Source organism: Mustelus asterias, chromosome 11, assembly GCF_964213995.1.
Source record: "Mustelus asterias chromosome 11, sMusAst1.hap1.1, whole genome shotgun sequence".
NCBI lineage: Eukaryota > Metazoa > Chordata > Chondrichthyes > Carcharhiniformes > Triakidae > Mustelus > Mustelus asterias.
The window spans coordinates 68,356,593-68,374,326 of NC_135811.1; the positions used below are offsets into that span (position 1 = coordinate 68,356,593).

Here is a 17,734-nt window from a genome sequence, read left to right on the forward strand (position 1 = left end):
CTCAACCTTCCCTTCTGTCTCCCTACTGCTTTGGATCCCACCCCCCTGCCAAACTAGTTTAAACCCTCCCGAGTGGCTCTAGCAAATCTCCCCACCAGGATGTTAGTCCCCCTCCAGTTCAAATGTAACCCGTCCCTCTTGAACAGATCAGCCCTTCCCCAGAAAAGATCTCAATGATCCAAAAATCTAAATCCCTGCCCCCTGCATCAGCTCTCAAGCCAGGCATTCATCTGCCTAATCCTCCTATTCCTACTCTCACTAGCACGTGGTTCCGGTAGTAGTCCTGAAATTACTACCTTCGAGGTCCTGCACGTTAGCCTTCTGCCTAACTCTCTATATTCACATTTCAGGATCTCATCCCTTTTCCTACCTATGTCGTTGGTACCAATATGTACAACGACCTCTGGCTGCTCACCCTCCCCCTTAAGAATGTCCTGCAATTGCTCAGAGACGTCCTTGACCCTGGCACCAGGGAGGCAACACACCATCCTGGACTCTCGATTGCGGCCACAGAAACGCCTGTCCGTGCCTCTAACTAGCGAGTCCCCTATTACTACTTACACATTTTGTTTCTTTAAAAGTAAATAGGAGTTAAGGGTAGTTTCCCAGAGCAATTGGAAGTGGGTAGTTGTGTCTTACAAGTTTCTGTTTCCAATCACTCTGTGCATGAATAATTTAAGTACAGCATTAGGGGAAGTGATCTCCAATATACATTGGAGTTTCTGATTTGGTCCCTAACAACAAAAGTTAGGCTAACTCCTGCTTTCTGACTCCCTCCTTACTTGAATAGAGGTGATAGATTTGCAGATTTCCAATCTGCTGGGAATTTTCCAGAATTTAGATTCCGGCCCAATGCGTCCACTATCTCTGCAGCCACTTCTTTCAAGACCTATTTTCATTTCACCAGCTCATGTTTTCCCAATGCAATTTTCTTTAGTCCTCAACTATTTGCATCATGCCCTGTTTTACTGCAAGTGTGGAGATCACTTCCTCCAATGCTGAACTTAAATTATTCATGCACAGAGTGATTGGAAACAGAAACTTGAAAGACACAACTACCCACTTCCAATTGCTCTGGGAAACTACCCTTAACTCCTATTTACTTTTAAAGAAACAAAAGAGCTTTTAATCCTTCTTGCCACCATCACCCAACCTGGTCATTTTTGCTACAAACCTAGTGGGTGAACCATAAACCAAAATAACAAAACTTACGAGAACCAGATGAAGAAATTACCAACAAGAATTCACTTTTTTTACGCTTACTTTAACATGAATCAGAACCATTGCAAATTCACTGGTCAATGGTAACCCTTAGATGTTTATAGTGGGGAATCCAGCAATGGTAATGCCGAAAGTCAATGGGGGCTTGTTGGATTCTCTTTGTTGGCGATAGTCAATGCCTGGTACTTGTGTAGCGTGAATGTTACTTGCCACTTGTCAGCCCAAGCCTGAATATTGTCCAGCTCTCTTTGGACAAAGACTGTAATAAGGTCAGGCTGAGTTGCCCTGGTGGAACCTAATCTGAGCCTCAGTGACCATGTTATTTTAAAATAAATGCCGCTTCATAGCGCTGTTGACAACCCCTTTCATCTCTTTACTGATGTTCTAGAGTAGACTGATGGGGTAGTAATTGGACCTGCCCTGCTGTTTGTGTACAGGACATATATGGACAATCTTCCACATGGTTAGGTGGATGGACAGTTTAGCTTCACTGGAACAGTTTGGCCACAGGTTGCAGCTAGTTCTGGAGCACAAGTTTTCAGTACTGTTGCCAGAATGTTGTCAGGGTCCATTATCTTTGCAGTATCCAGTGCCTTCAATCGCTTCTTAATATCATGTGGAGTGAAGCAAGTTGGCTGATGACTAGCATCTGTGATGCAGGGGACCTCAGGAGAAGGCCAAGCTCCATCATCACTGAGCATTTCTGGCTGAAGATGGTTGCAAATGCAACTGATGTGCTGGGCTCCTCCATCACTGAGAATGGGGATATTTATGGAGTCTTCCCTCCATCACCATTCACTACGAATGTGGCAGGACTGGGGTGGCATGGTGGCACAGTGGTTAGCACTGCTGTCTCACAGCGCCAGGGACCCAGGTTCAATTCCTGGCCTTGGGTCATTGTCTGTTTGGAGCTTGCACCTTCTCCCCGTGTCTGCGTGGGTTTCCTCCGGGTGCTCCGGTTTCCTCCCACAGTCCAAAGATGTGCGGGCTGGGTGGATTGGTCATTCTAAATTGCCCCTTAGTATCAGAGGGACGAGCTAGGGTAAATGCATGGGGATAGGACCTGGGTGGAATAGTGGTCGGCGCAGACTCGATGGGCCGAATGGCCTCCTTCTGCACTGTAGGGATTCTATGATGATGATGATTTGGAAGAAGGTGTAACTGGTGTAATCAGCAAGTTTGCGGATGACACGAAGATGGCTGGACTTGCGGATAGCGAAGAGCATTGTCGGGCAATACAGCAGGATATAGATAGGCTGGAAAATTGGGCGGAGAGGTGGCAGATGGAGTTTAATCCGGATAAATGCGAAGTGATGCATTTTGGAAGAAATAATGTAGGGAGGAGTTATACAATAAATGGCAGAGTCATCAGGAGTATAGAAACACAGAGGGACCTAGGTGTGCAAGTCCACAAATCCTTGTATGTGGCAACACAGGTGGAGAAGGTGGTGAAGAAGGCATATGGTATGCTTGCCTTTATAGGACGGGGTATAGAGTATAAAAGCTGGAGTCAGATGATGCAGCTGTATAGAACGCTGGTTAGGCCACATTTGGAGTACTGCGTCCAGTTCTGGTCGCCGCACTACCAGAAGGACTTGGAGGTGTTAGAGAGTGCAGAGAAGGTTTACCAGGATGTTGCCTGGTATGGAGGGTCTTAGCTATAAGGAGAGATTGGGTAAACTGGGGTTGTTCTCCCTGGAAAGACGGAGAATGAGGGGAGATCTAATAGAGGTGTACAAGATTATGAAGGGGATAGATAGGGTGAACGGTGGGAAGCTTTTTCCCAGATCAGAAGTGACGTTCACGAGGGGTCACGGGCTCAAGGTGAGAGGGGCGAAGTATAACTCAGATATCAGAGGGATGTTTTTTACACAGAGGGTGGTGGGGGCTTGGAATGCGCTGCCAAGTAGGGTGGTGGAGGCAGGCACGCTGTCATCGTTTAAGACTTACCTGGATAGTCACATGAGCAGCCTGGGAATGGAGGGATACAAACAATTGGTCTAGTTGGACCAAGGAGCGGCACAGGCTTGGAGGGCCGAAGGGCCTGTTTCCTGTGCTGTACTGTTCTTTGTTCTTTGTATGACTGCAGAGCTTAGATCTGATTCATTGGTTGTGGAATTGTTTAGCTCTGTTTATTGCATGCTGATTACACTGTTTGGCATGGAAGTAGACTTGTGTCATAGCTTCACCAAGTTGACACCTCATTCTTGGGTTCGTCTGGTGCTGCTCCAGGCATGCCCTCCTGTACACTTCATTGAATCAGAGTTCACCCCACAGTTTGATGGTAATGGTAGAGCAGGAGATATGCCAGGCCATGAGGTTACAGATTGTGATTATATACTGTGTGTTGATGACACACAGTGCCTCATGCACGCCCAGTTTCAAGCTGCTACATCTGTTTTAGCACAGCGGTAGTGCCACGCAGCACTGATGGAGGGTTTCCTTATGATGGGACTTAAGTCTCCAAAAGGACAGTGAACATAAGAAATAGGAGCAGGAGTAGGCCATCTAGCCCCTCGAGCCTGCCCCGCCATTCAATAAGATCATGGCTGATCTGAAGTGGATCAGTTCCATTTACCCGCCTGATCCCTATAACCCCTAATTCCCTTACCGATCAGGAATCCATCTATCCGTGATTTAAACACATTCAACGAGGTAGCCTCCACCACTTCAGTGGGCAGAGGCTACCTAAACTGACCCCCCCTTTATTTTGAGGCTGTGCCCTCCAGTTCTAGTTTCCTTTCTAAGGGGAAAGAATCTCTCCATCTCTACCCGATCCAGCCCCTTCATTATCTGATAGGTCTCTATAAGATCCCCCGCCTCAGCCTTCTAAATTCCAACGAATACAAACCCAATCTGCTCAGTCTCTCCTCATAATCAACACCCCTCATCTCTGGTATCAACCTGGTGAACCTTCTCTGCACTCCCTCCAAGGCCAATATATCCTTCCGCAAATAAGGGGACTAATACTGCACACAGTATTCCAGCTGCGGCCTCACCAATGCCCTGTACAGATGCAGCAAGACATCTCTGCTTTTATATTCTATCCCCCTTGCGATATAGGCCAACATCCCATTTGCCTTCTTGATCACCTGTTGTACCTGCAGACTGGGTTTTTGCGTCTCATGCACAAGGACCCCCAGGTCCCTCTGCACAGCAGCATGTTGTAATTTCTTTCCATTTAGGTAATAATCCAATTTGCTATTAGTGCAGTGGTCACCCCAACCAATACTGTCATGGGCAGATGCATATGCAACATAGCACATGCAGGACAAAAGTTAAGTAGGTTTTTCCCTCTTGTTGGTTCCCACACCTTATCACAGCCCCAATCTAGCAGCTATGTCATTTAGGGCTTGGCCAGCTCGGTCAATAGTGGCCAAGTCACTAGCCGCTCTTGGTGATGGACATTAAAGTGCTCCACCCAGAGTACATTCTGTGCTCAACGCTTCAGTCAAGTGTTCAACATGGGAGAAGTGCTGATATATCAGCTGAGGGGTGACCGTTAGTGGTAACAAGCAGGGGGTGGTTTTTTTTGCCATGATGCCATAAGACTTCAGGGAGTCCAGAGTCAATGTTGAGGACTACCAGGGCTACTTCCTCCTGACTGTATACCACTGTGCTGCCATCACTGGTGGATCTGTCCTGGGGATGGTGCTGGTGGTTGTCTGTAAGGTATGATTCCATAAACATGAGTATGATTAAGTCAGACTGTTGCTTGACCAGTCTATGGGTCAGTTTTCCCAGTTTTGGCAGAAGCCCCCAGAGGTTAATAGGGAGGACTTTGCAGGGTCAATAGAGTTGGCTGTACCATTTCTGATACCTGTGTGGATGCAGAGTGGTCCATCTAGTTTAATTCCTTTTAAAAAAAAAATACTGTAGAAGTTTGATACAATTAAGTGGCTTTCTTGGCCATTTCAGAAGTTACCTAAGAGTCAAGCACATTGCTGTGGGTCTGGAGTCACATGCGTCAGACCAGGTAGCAGACAAATTTGCTTCCCGAAAGGATATTAGTGAACCAGATAAAACAAAGAACAAAGAACAGTACAGCACAGGAAACTGGCCCTTCGGCCCTCCAAGCCTGTGCCGCTCATTGGTCCAACTCGACCAATCGTTCGTATCCCTCCATTCCCAGACTGCTCATGTGACTATCCAGGTAAGTCTTAAACGATGCCAGCGTGTCTGCCTCCACCACCCTACTTGGCAGCGCATTCCAGGCCCCCACCACTCTGTGTGAAAAACATCCCTCTGATATCTGAGTTATACCTCGCCCCTCTCACCTTGAGCCCGTGACCCCTCGTGATCATCACCTCCGACCTGGGAAAAAGCTTCCCACTGTTCACCCTATCTATACCCTTCATAATTTTGTACACCTCTATTAGGTCTCCCCTCATTCTCCATCTTTCCAGGGAGAACAACCCCAGTTTACCCAATCTCTCCTCATAGCTAAGACCCTCCATACCAGGCAGCATCCTGGTAAACCTTCTCTGCACTCTCTCTAAAGCCTCCACGTCCTTCTGGTAGTGCGGCGAACAGAACTGGATGCAGTACTCCAAATGTGGCCTCACCAGCGTTCTATACAGCTGCAACATCTGACTCCAGCTTTTATACTCTATACCCCGTCCTATAAAGGCAAGCATACCATATGCCTTCTTCACCACCTTCTCCACCTATGCTGCCACCTTCAAGGATTTGTGGACTTGCACACCTAGGTCCCTCTGTGTTTCTATACTCTTGATGGCTCTGCCATTTATTGTATAACTCCCCCCTACATTAGTTCTTCCAAAATGCATCACTTCGCATTTATCTGGATTAAATTCCATCTGCCATTTCTCCGCCCAATTTTCCAGCCTGTCTATATCCTGCTGTATTGTCCGACAAGGTTCATCGCTATCCACAAGTCCAGCCATCTTCGTGTCATCCGCAAACTTGCTGATAACACCAGTTACATCTTCTTCCAAATCATTTATATATATCACAAATAGCAGAGGTCCCAGTACAGAGCCCTGCGGATCACCACTGGTCACAGACCTTCAGCCAGAAAAAGACCCTTCGACTGCTACCCTCTGTCTCCTGTGGCCAAGCCAGTTTTCTACCCATCTAGCCACCTCTCCTTGTATCCCATGAGCCTTAACCTTCTTAACCAACCTGCCATGAGGGACTTTGACAAATGCCTTACTGAAATCCATATAGACGACATCCATGGCCCTTCCTTCGTCAACCGTTTTTGTCACTTCCTCAAAAACTCCACCAAATTTGTAAGGCACGACCTCCCTCTTACAAAACCATGCTGTCTGTCACTAATGAGATTGTTCCATTCTAAATGCGCATACATCCTGTCTCTAAGAATCCTCTCCAACAACTCCCCTACCACGGACGTCAAACCCACTGGCCTATAATTACCCGGGTTATCCCTGCTACCCTTCTTAAATAACGGTACCACATTCGCTATCCTCCAATCCTCATGGACCTCACCTGTGTCCAAAGAAGAGACAAAGATTTCCGTCAGAGGCCCAGCAATTACATCTCTTGTCTCCCTGAGCAGTCTAGGATAGATGCCATCAGGCCCTGGGGATTTGTCAGTTTTAATGTTACCTAAAAAACCTAACACTTCCTCCCTTGTAATGGAGATTCTCTCTAACGGGTCAACACCTCCCTCTGAGACACTCCCAGTCAACAAGTCCCTCTCCTTTGTGAATACCGATGCAAAGTATTCATTTAGGATCTCCCCTATTCTCTTGGGTTCTAAGCATAATTCCCCTCCTTTGTCCCTGAGAGGTCCGACTTTTTCCCTGACAACTCTTTTGTTCCTAACATACGAATAAAATGCCTTAGGATTCTCCTTAATCCTGTCTGCCAAGAACATTTCGTGACCTCTTTTTGCCCTTCTAACTCCCTGTTTGAGTTCTTTCCTACTCTCTCTGTATTCCTCCAGAGCTCCATAGATCATAGAAGATCATAGAAACCCTACAGTGCAGAAGGAGGCCATTCGGCCCATCGAGTCTGCACCGACCACAATCCCACCCAGGCCCTACCCCCACATATTTACCTGCTAATCCCTCTAACCTACGCACCTCAGGACTCTAAGGGGCAATTTTTAACCTGGCCAATCAACCTAACCCGCACATCTTTGGACTGTGGGAGGAAACCGGAGCATCCGGAGGAAACCCACGCAGACACGAGGAGAATGTGCAAACTCCACACAGACAGTGACCCAAGCCGGGAATCGAACCCAGGTCCCTGGAGCTGTGAAGCAGCAGTGCTAACCACTGTGCTACCGTGCCACTCCATCTGTTTTCAGTTGCCTGGATCTAATGTATGCCTCTCTTTTCTTTTTGATCAGATCCTCAATTTCCCTGGTTATCCACGGCTCTCGAATCCTACCTTTCCTATCCTTCCTTTTTACAGGCACATGCCTGTCCTGCAGCCTTATCAACTGTTCCTTAAAAGACTCCCACATGCCAGACGTGGACTTACCCCCGAACAGCCTCTCCCAATCAACGGCCACTAATTCCTGCCTAATCCGGCTATAGTTAGCCTTCCCCCAATTTAGCACCCTACCCTTAGGACAACACTCATCCTTGTCCATTACTATCCTAAAGTTAACAGAGTTGTGGTCACTATTTGCCACATGTTCCCCTACCGAAACTTTGACGACCTGACTGGGCTCATTTCCCAGAACTAGGTCCAGTATAGCCCCCTCTCTAGTCGGGCTATCTACATACTGTTCCAAAGAATCTTCCAGTACGCGTTTTACAAATTCCTCCCCGTGCAGACCCCCAGCCCTAAGCACCTAGGTTTTTACAACAATCAAGAATGGTTTCACGGTCATTATAACTGACACTAACTTTTAATTCCAGGTTTATTAATTGAATTTAAATTCTACCAAATGCCAGGGTAATATTTGAACCCAGGTCCCCAGAACATTAGCCCAGACCTCTGGATTACTAGTCCAGTGACATTACCACTGCAGCACTACCTCCCCTTTTTCTGCCTAACAGAAAAACTGACTTTGTGCTGAGTGATTTGCTTCTTCTTTTCACAACTCTGATTCTCTGATGTCTTTGTGTCTGCATCTCTGTACTGAACACTTTCACCCTTCAGACCTTCTGCTTGGAGCTCTCCTTTGCGTCTGCAAGCCACAAGGCTTCTTTTTTTAACTCCCTTCCTGTTGGTACTATTTCCAGGTCAAGGGTCACCAGGTCACATGGACCAGAATCTATTATGCAAGGGAAATTACAATTCAGCTCTTTACAGCTGATGCTGATTTTTAAAAACGATTACAGATTCCATGGACCTTAAGAAATTACAAATTTTCCTTCCTGCATTGCTTCTGGGTCAAAGGTTATCACATTTCTCCAATATCTCCTATATGGTAACATTCCGGAGGCTTTTTCTGAAGTTTGTCCACTGCACTTCTCCTGTCAACTATACCAGTCATCCTCTCATGTTGGTCAAATGTAATCTCCCTTTCTGAACTCTGTTGTCTGCTTCTAATTATTTTCTCTTCTACCTTGGGTATAAGAACTCACTGGCCTACAATTACCCAGTTAGCTCTGTCTCTGGTTTTGACAACAATTATTAAATTGGCCACTCTCCAATCCTCCCCAAATAATCTTATTCAATACAACTCAAAAATGCATTTTCTTAGGGCCTCCCCAATACCCCCAAGGGTCATCTGACCACGTCAGTCAGGTCTGGACATCTTGTCCTCCTTTAGCTTACTGAATGCCTCTAATATTTACCTTTGGTTTAATATAGCTCTCATCTCACCACTGACCAAAATCAGGATTACTATCTTTCCCAATCACCCGTGCCTTTGGTATACTGGATAGCCAGTTTCCTCTTGGGTTCCACCACTCTCAATAATTTCCTTTTCCTGCAATTGATGTTAAACTCAGGGAATGAAAATTGTTTGAAGCTGAAGATAAAGCAGAAAATGAGTACAGTATTTGTGTGTTCCACGTATTCCATACCTGTGATTGTTTGTGTTGAACGTTAATGATCTTTTGTGAACTACAGGAATGCTCGGTGTTGCCTGATCCCACTGACGAAGGACTGCCTTGCTGAACCTCAGATTTAAAACAGAACAAACACGTAAAACTTCAGGTCTTAAATGGTTCTAACTGCGTTTTATCACCACCACTCTGGGCTGTCCGCTCCAGAAGATCTGTTGCCAATGCTCATACATTAAAGCAACTTCTTCCTCTCAGCTGGTGAACTCCCAGTCCAGGTCATACCACGTCCAGGCTGTGCAGCACTGCACAATCCTGAATCTTCCCAATTCCTCATAGTGTCTATCAGCGCAGAGGGAAGTGTCCCGAGCCAGAAGCTGCGGTTTATATCTCACTCCAAGGAAGGAGAGATCATAATGCAGTCAAACACGATGAGGGTCAAATTGTAAATCCTTCCAAGATATGCCAATGGCAGCTGGTAAGAGTGGGAGAAATTCCTGGTCAGCCACGTGATGGAAAGAAATTGGAGCCTTTACCATCATTACCACAGCTCCAACATGCATGTTGCCTCGGTAACTCAGACTCCTTGGGGAGCCAGTTGGCTTAGTTGGTTGGTCAGCCAGTATGATTCAGATTGGTGCCAGCAGCACAGATTCTGATTGCTGTTCTGGCTGGGATGAATTCAGGACTTGCTTCCTTGCCCTACCCATGGTGGGGCTCATGGCACTGTGGGTCAGACCTGCCTTTGGCCACAAAACTCAAAAGGAGAAAAGTGGTGGTTTCTGACCAGTTCCATAACCTTAATCCTTGAATGTATAGTTTGTCACCTACAGTGAGGTAATGCATTTTGATGGAAAATATACAGTAAATGGCAGAACCCTTAAGAGTATTGATAGGCAGAGGGATCTTGGGGGTACAAGTACACAGGTCACCTGGCAACGCAGGTGGAGAAGGTAGTTTAGAAGGCATGTGGCATGCCTGCCTTCATCGCCTGGGGCATTGAGTTTAAAAATTGGCAAGTCATGTTGCAGCTTTATAGAACCTTGGTTAGGCCGCATTGGAATATAGTGTTCAATTCTGGTCATCACACTATCAGAAGAATGTGGAGGCTTTGGAGAGGGTACAGAAAAGATTTACCAGGATGTTGCCTGGTATGGAGGGCATTAACTTTGAGGAGAGGTTGGAGAAACTTGATTTGTTCTCACTGGAACGAACAGAGGTTGAGGGGAGACCTGATAGAAGTCTACAAGATTATAAAGGGACATGGACAGAGTGGATAGTCAGAAGCTTTTTCCCAGGGTGGAAGTGTCAATTAAAAGGGGGCATAGGTTTAAGGTGCGAGGGGAAAGGTTTAAAGGAGATGTACGAGGCAGGTTTTGTTTCCACACAGAGGGTGGTGGGTGTCTGGAACTCACTGCCAGGTAGGTAGCGGAAGCAGATACGATAGTGACTTTTAAGGGGCACCTGGACAAATACATGAATAGGATGGGGAAGGAGGGATATGGTCCCCGGAAGGGTAGGGGTATTAGTTCAGATGGGCAGCATGGTCGGTGCAGGCCTGGAGGGCCGAAGGGTTGCTGTGCTGTAATTTTCTTTTTTCATTGTCACATACTACCTTTCACATGCTAACCACAATGATATTTTTGAGAGTTTCTCCCTCTTTTTTTTAAGAAGTAGGCTTACTACAATGAAGTTACTGTGAAAATTCCCTAGTCACCACATTCCAGTGCCTGTTCGGGTACACTGAAGGAGAATTTAGCATGGCCAATGCACCTAACCTCTCGCCTTTCGGACTGTGGGAGGAAACCGGAGCACCCGGGGGAAATCCACGCAGACATGGGGAAATGCGCAGACTCCGCAGTGTCCCAAGCAAGGTGTTGAACACAGGTCCCTGGCGCTGTGAGGCAGCAATGCTGACCACTGTGTGCCACCATGCATTTACCCTGAACAGAAGTTCCTCATTTCCTCTTTGAAGAATTTCCCCCTTTTGAGCAATGTCTTTCTCCTCCCACATGGATCTGTCTCCCCTCGACTGGTTCTCCTCCTTATCCATACAACTGATGCAAATTGTTTTCATTTTTCTCTCTTCACTTCCCCTCATGTTGATCAGGGAATCCAGCCACTGACTTCATTCTTTGCTCCCTTTCCCATGCCAAATTATTGGTGAATAACAATAGATCCAAAGATCTATAAACACTCAATTCTATCTAGAAAGTCAACACTCCCAAACTATAAGCCATGTATCTGTCGTTGCTATCTCTGCACCAAGGGATCTCTTGCATTTGGATCAGTTAATTCCACAGGATTTTATTTCCCGGTCACTTCATCTCTAGCTGGGTTACAAACCTGTTCGAATGTTGACTTCTCTTCCTCAAATAGTATAAATTACAGGCACTAAAAAAAAGCAGGAGGACTTGGAGGCCTGGTATTAATCACTATATCTATATCCCTACCTTTAGACCTCAAAACTGGGATCTTGTTGATCTGTGTGGTTCAGTATCAAAGATCACACCAAGGTGATCACGAAAAGCGGTCCTAACCAGGTTGGAGCTGCCCAAGGGATTGAGTGCTGAAGTATTGCTTTAAATTATAACACCACTTAACGCATGTACTAATCTATAGACATTTCCCAATTTGTACATAATACTCACAGAAGGTGATGAATATGATAAGGAATGTTGTGGGGATGAACGAGCTACGGGCGGTACACTCCGCCCTGGACTTGTACCTGTGACACTGCCGCCAGCAAACTGAAACACAAATACCATTCAGTTAGAATACAGTGCAAGGCACTATCTGACAGAGACTGGACCACACTCATTGGTGTACCTGCCATTGTTTTCCATCTGGACAGAATGAAAAATAATACATATAGTTGCGGAATTCCTCCTGTCTGTGAGTATTGAAATGGAATCATACTGAGAAAAAAAGCACAAACTTCCATGCCTTCTCCACTTCAATTCAAGTGATCTGTTCAACCAGATTATATTGCCTTATTTAAAAAGGAATCTAAAGCAAATTCTGCTTAAAAGGCTAGATTTAAAAAGCTCTGTATTAAATAACAGTCACTGCATCTATGTTGAGAATTAAGGTACAACTCAAGGGAATAGCTGAAACTGGCTGTTTACTATCGGAAGTACAAAATGCGATCACTTATATAAAGATTCATTATTTGGGATGTCGAGTCACTGGTAAGGCCCATCCCTAGTTGCCCATTGAGATGGTAAAGTTGAATCTTCCTCTTGAATCTCTTGCAGTCCATGTGGTGAAGATACTCATAGTGTCAGGTAGAGAGGTCCAGCATTTTGACCCAGTGTGTTCCATGTGCCTGCTATCCTTGTCTTTTAATGTGATGGAGCTTTAGGAGGTGCTACTGTAGTAGTCTTGGCAATTAGCTTCAGTGCATCCTGCAGCTAGTATGCATAGCACCCAAATAACAGTGTGGTGGAGGGATGATTCAAATATGCTGACAAAGCTCATTTTAACTCGTTCCTTCCCAGGAGTGTTGCGACCAACTCGAGCACAAAAATAATTTTATCACACCACTAATTTGTCGCACTCACACATCTCTGCAAACATTTTGTGTTGACAATGCATATTTCCTTTTGGTTAAACGAACTATTTTGCTTTTGAGAGGGACAAGCTGTCCCAGACAGTGGCTGTAGTTGATTTTTTTTACTTAACAACTTTTACTTTCAGAAAAATAGAGTATTTTAGTAAATCAGAAGTCATATTTGGAATGCCCTGATGAGCTCACATCTGATTGTCATCTGAATATTTGTTGTTAGAAAATTGAGACAGAGATAAGAACATAAGAAATAGGAGCAGGAGTAGGCCATCTAGCCCCTCGAGCCTGCCCCACCATTCAATAAGATCATGGCTGATCTGACGTGGATCAGTACCACTTACCCGCCTGATCCCCATAACCCTTAATTCCCTTACCGCTCAGGAATCCATCCATCCGCGCTTTAAACATATTCAGCGAGGTAGCCTCCACCACCTCAGTGGGCAGAGAATTCCAGAGATTCACCACCCTCTGGGAGAAGAAGTTCCTCCTCAACTCTGTCTTAAACCGACCCCCCTTTATTTTGAGGCTGTGTCCTCTAGTTTTAACTTCCTTACTAAGTGGAAAGAATCTCTCCGCCTCCACCCTATCCAGCCCCCGCATTATCTTATAAGTCTCCATAAGATCCCCCCTCATCCTTCTAAACTCCAACGGGTACAAACCCAATCTCCTCAGCCTCTCCTCATAATCCAAACCCCTCATCTCCGGTATCAACCTGGTGAACCTTCTCTGCACTCCCTCCAATGCCAATATATCCTTCCTCATATAAGGGGACCAATACTGCACACAGTATTCCAGCTGCGGCCTCACCAATGCCCTGTACAGGTGCATCAAGACATCCCTGCTTTTATATTCTATCCCCCTCGCAATATAGGCCAACATCCCATTTGCCTTCTTGATCACCTGTTGTACCTGCAGACTGGGCTTTTGCGTCTCATGCACAAGGACCCCCAGGTCCCTTTGCACGGTAGCATGTTTTAATTTGTTTCCATTGAGATAGTAATCCCATTTGTTATTATTTCCTCCAAAGTGTATAACCTCGCATTTCTCAACGTTATACTCCATTTGCCATATCCTCGCCCACTCACTCAGCCTGTCCAAATCTCTCTGCAGATCTTCTCCGTCCTCCACACGATTCACTTTTCCACTTATCTTTGTGTCGTCTGCAAACTTCGTTACCCTACACTCCGTCCCCTCCTCCAGATCATCTATATAAATGGTAAACAGTTGCGGCCCGAGTACCGATCCCTGCGGCACGCCACTAGTTACCTTCCTCCAACCGGAAAAACACCCATTTATTCCGACTCTTTGCTTCCTGTCGGATAGCCAGTCCCCAATCCACTTTAACACACTACCCCCAACTCTGTGTGCCCTAATCTTCTTCAGCAGCCTTTTATGGGGCACCTTATCAAACGCCTTTTGGAAATCCAAAAACACCGCATCCACCGGTTCTCCTCCATCAACCGCCCTCTTCACATCTTCATAAAAATCCAACATGTTCGTCAAGCACGACTTTCCCCTCATGAATCCATGCTGCGTCTGATTGATCGAACCATTTCTATCCAGATGCCCTGCTATCTCCTCTTTAATAATGGATTCCAGCATTTTCCCTACTACAGACGTTAAGCTGACCGGCCAATAGTTACCCGCCTTTTGTCTCCTTCCTTTTTTAAACAGCGGCGTAACATTAGCCGTTTTCCAATCAACCGGCACTACCCCAGAATGCAACGAGCTTTGATAAATAATCACTAACACATCCACTATTACCTCTGACATTTCTTTCAATACCACAAGTGCTTTGAAGTGCGAAGGAGGATCAAGTTGGGCTTGAAAAGTTAACTTTATTTGTTTCTCTCTCCACAGATGCTGCCAGACCTGCTGAGATTTTCCAGCACTTTGTTTTAATTTCAGATTTTCAGCATCTGCAGTATTTGACTTTTATTTAAGTGATTACAGACAGAATCGGTTCAATCCACTGACTTCTAGTTACTGAAATCCCGTTGGAAAGCAAGTCTTTAGGACACGATTTTCTGAACATAACTCAAACTCCGGAATGGGGCAGGCAAAAAAAAAAAACCAGGTGGATGTATCAAGGGAAGTGAAATTTTCATTTTTTTTAATAAAGGTATTGAATAGATGTACTGAATTGGATAGATAAACACAAAAGCAGGGAGTAAAATTAGGACACCCAAGGTTTGGAAATTATGGCTGGTGGAGTAGATTTCAGTCAAAAAATTGTTCAAATGGCAAAACCAACTGTTTAACTTACACATGCAGCATCTTTGTTACTAGATTAGGTCTTAGTTCACTGAGGTGAAGGCTAGTCCAGAGAAACTAATTTACTTACACCCGGCAATAGTGTTAAAAGGGTTAAAAGAAACACTGAAGAACGTTGAAGAGGAAAATTGATCTCGATGTAAACCTTTCATATCAATATAAATTTTCATATGGCTCATTCTCAGCATTTGACTTCAAACGGGTTAGCCCCAAACGCAGCCAGTCTTACATCTCCATGAACACAGTCGGGAACTTGAATAAGTGACAGACACAATAAATGTGCCTTTTGCTCATCACAGTTCCCAGCTGTTACTGATAAGGACATTTACACAATCAACAACTTTGTTCAATTTATTGACATATGGCTGTTAAAATTCCTGCAACTTACCTCAAAGTAATCACTAATTTTATGTCCCCTTGGGGTGCCTTTTCCTACAAGGAAACAATGAAGAATTAGCAACCAGACTAAAAAGCACTTCCTCAAGTTCAAAGGTGAAGATCACCTTCCTCTTTCCCACCCCTCCCAGTATACAGCAAAATCTAACCTGCACAACATGGGTTACAACTGGATGCTTCATTACAACTGCTCCAGTTTATTGATCCCAATGTTTGAAGGGAAGGCAGAAAACAACAGAAAATTGCTGCAAGGCAGGGACTTGTAACTGCTGCCAAACATGGCTGGCAATCTGGGCTAGGGAGGCGGAAGGCTTACTTGACGAGCTGATGGAAGCACTCCTGTTTCTCTTGGTCTACAAGGAGGGCTGGAAAGGGCACTTCCAGTGCCTACAGCTCCCCATTTCTTTTCACAGATCTCCGAATTCTTGGGAATCACACTCAACATTCAATTTCAAATAGAGCTCCCAATCGCACTAATTTAAATTTGTTAATTAAGTACCCTGCCTTTCCAGGTTCTGATGCTTGGTGCTGCAAAAAATGTAGTGGACGTGTGCTTGGCATGTGGAGAGAGAGAGAGAGAGAGAAAAAGAGAAAGAGAATAGTGAGGCTACTATATAGGTTAACACCATGCTGAAGAGTTAGACAGAGCCTCTGTTGCATCTACTGAAATAGATGTGTTCTTGACTTGATGACTTTGGTACACATCATTAACAACGTGCACAGATTTTAACAGACAATTTTCTGTAAAGGCAGTGCAAGTGACAACAGCGTTTTTGTGCAGCATGGAAATACAAAACCAGTAAGAAGTTTAACAACACCAGGTTAAAGTCCAACAGGTTTATTTGGTAGCAAAAGCCACACAAGCTTTCGAGGCTCTGAGCCCCTTCTTCAGGTGAGTGGGAATTCTGTTCACAAACAGAACTTATAAGACACAGACTCAATTTACATGAATAATGGTTGGAATGCGAATACTTACAACTAATCCAGTCTTTAAGAAACAAAACAATGGGAGTGGAGAGAGCATCAAGACAGGTTAAAAAGATGTGTATTGTCTCCAGACAAGACAGCCAGTGAAACTCTGCAGGTCCACGCAACTGTGGGAGTTACAAATAGTGTGACATAAATTCTGATTCTAGGATCGCATGATAAAGACTCAGGAGGAAAAAAGCAGAAATATTTATGTGAAATAGTGTGACATAAACCCAATATCCCGGTTGAGGCCGTCCTTGTGTGTGCGGAACCTGGCTATCAGTTTCTGCTCCGCGACTCTGCGCTGTCGTGTGTCGCGAAGGCCGCCTTGGAGAACGCTTACCCGAATATCAGAGGCCCTCCGGAGCCTTCAACATGTCATTGATGAAGACGAACATCTCGCCAAGGCCATCCCCACACCCCCACTTCTTGCCTTCAAACAACCGCACAACCTCAAACAGACCATTGTCCGCAGCAAACTACCCAGCCTTCAGGAGAACAGTGACCAAGACACCACACAACCCTGCCACAGCAACCTCTGCAAGACGTGCCGGATCATCGACACAGATGCCATAATCTCACGTGAGAACACCATCCACCAGGTACACGGTACATACTCTTGCAACTCGGCCAACGTTGTCTACCTAATACGCTGCAAGAAAGGATGTCCCGAGGCATGGTACATTGGGGAAACTATGCAGACGCTGCGACAACGGATGAATGAACACCGCTCGACAATCACCAGGCAAGACTGTTCTCTTCCTGTTGGGGAGCACTTCAGCGGTCACGGGCATTCGGCCTCTGATATTCGGGTAAGCGTTCTCCAAGGCGGCCTTCGCGACACACGACAGCGCAGAGTCGCGGAGCAGAAACTGATAGCCAGGTTCCGCACACACAAGGACGGCCTCAACCGGGATATTGGGTTTATGTCACACTATTTCACATAAATATTTCTGCTTTTTTCCTCCTGAGTCTTTATCATGCGATCCTAGAATCAGAATTTATGTCACACTATTTGTAACTCCCACAGTTGCGTGGACCTGCAGAGTTTCACTGGCTGTCTTGTCTGGAGACAATACACATCTTTTTAACCTGTCTTGATGCTCTCTCCACTCCCATTGTTTTGTTTCTTAAAGACTGGATTAGTTGTAAGTATTCGCATTCCAACCATTATTCATGTAAATTGAGTCTGTGTCTTATAAGTTCTGTTTGTGAACAGAATTCCCACTCACCTGAAGAAGGGGCTCAGAGCCTCGAAAGCTTGTGTGGCTTTTGCTACCAAATAAACCTGTTGGACTTTAACCTGGTGTTGTTAAACTTCTTACTGTGTTTACCCCAGTCCAACGCCGGCATC

General features: G+C 45.4%; 1 protein-coding gene across 3 annotated transcripts in view; it reads right to left on the bottom strand.

Moving 5' to 3' along the window:
- Nucleotides 1–17,734, bottom strand: part of tlk2 (tousled-like kinase 2) — a 174,372-nt gene that overhangs the window by 89,524 nt on the left and 67,114 nt on the right. For 2 of the 3 annotated variants that reach the window (XM_078223694.1, XM_078223695.1), the window contains 3 exons: nucleotides 15,404–15,447; nucleotides 11,825–11,923; nucleotides 9,195–9,290 (listed from right to left, as the gene is read on the bottom strand). In XM_078223694.1, the coding sequence (XP_078079820.1) occupies nucleotides 9,195–9,290; nucleotides 11,825–11,923; nucleotides 15,404–15,447 (239 nt within the window). The remainder of the gene's footprint in view (nucleotides 1–9,194; nucleotides 9,291–11,824; nucleotides 11,924–15,403; nucleotides 15,448–17,734) is intronic. The other variant, XM_078223696.1, reaches the window with a different exon arrangement.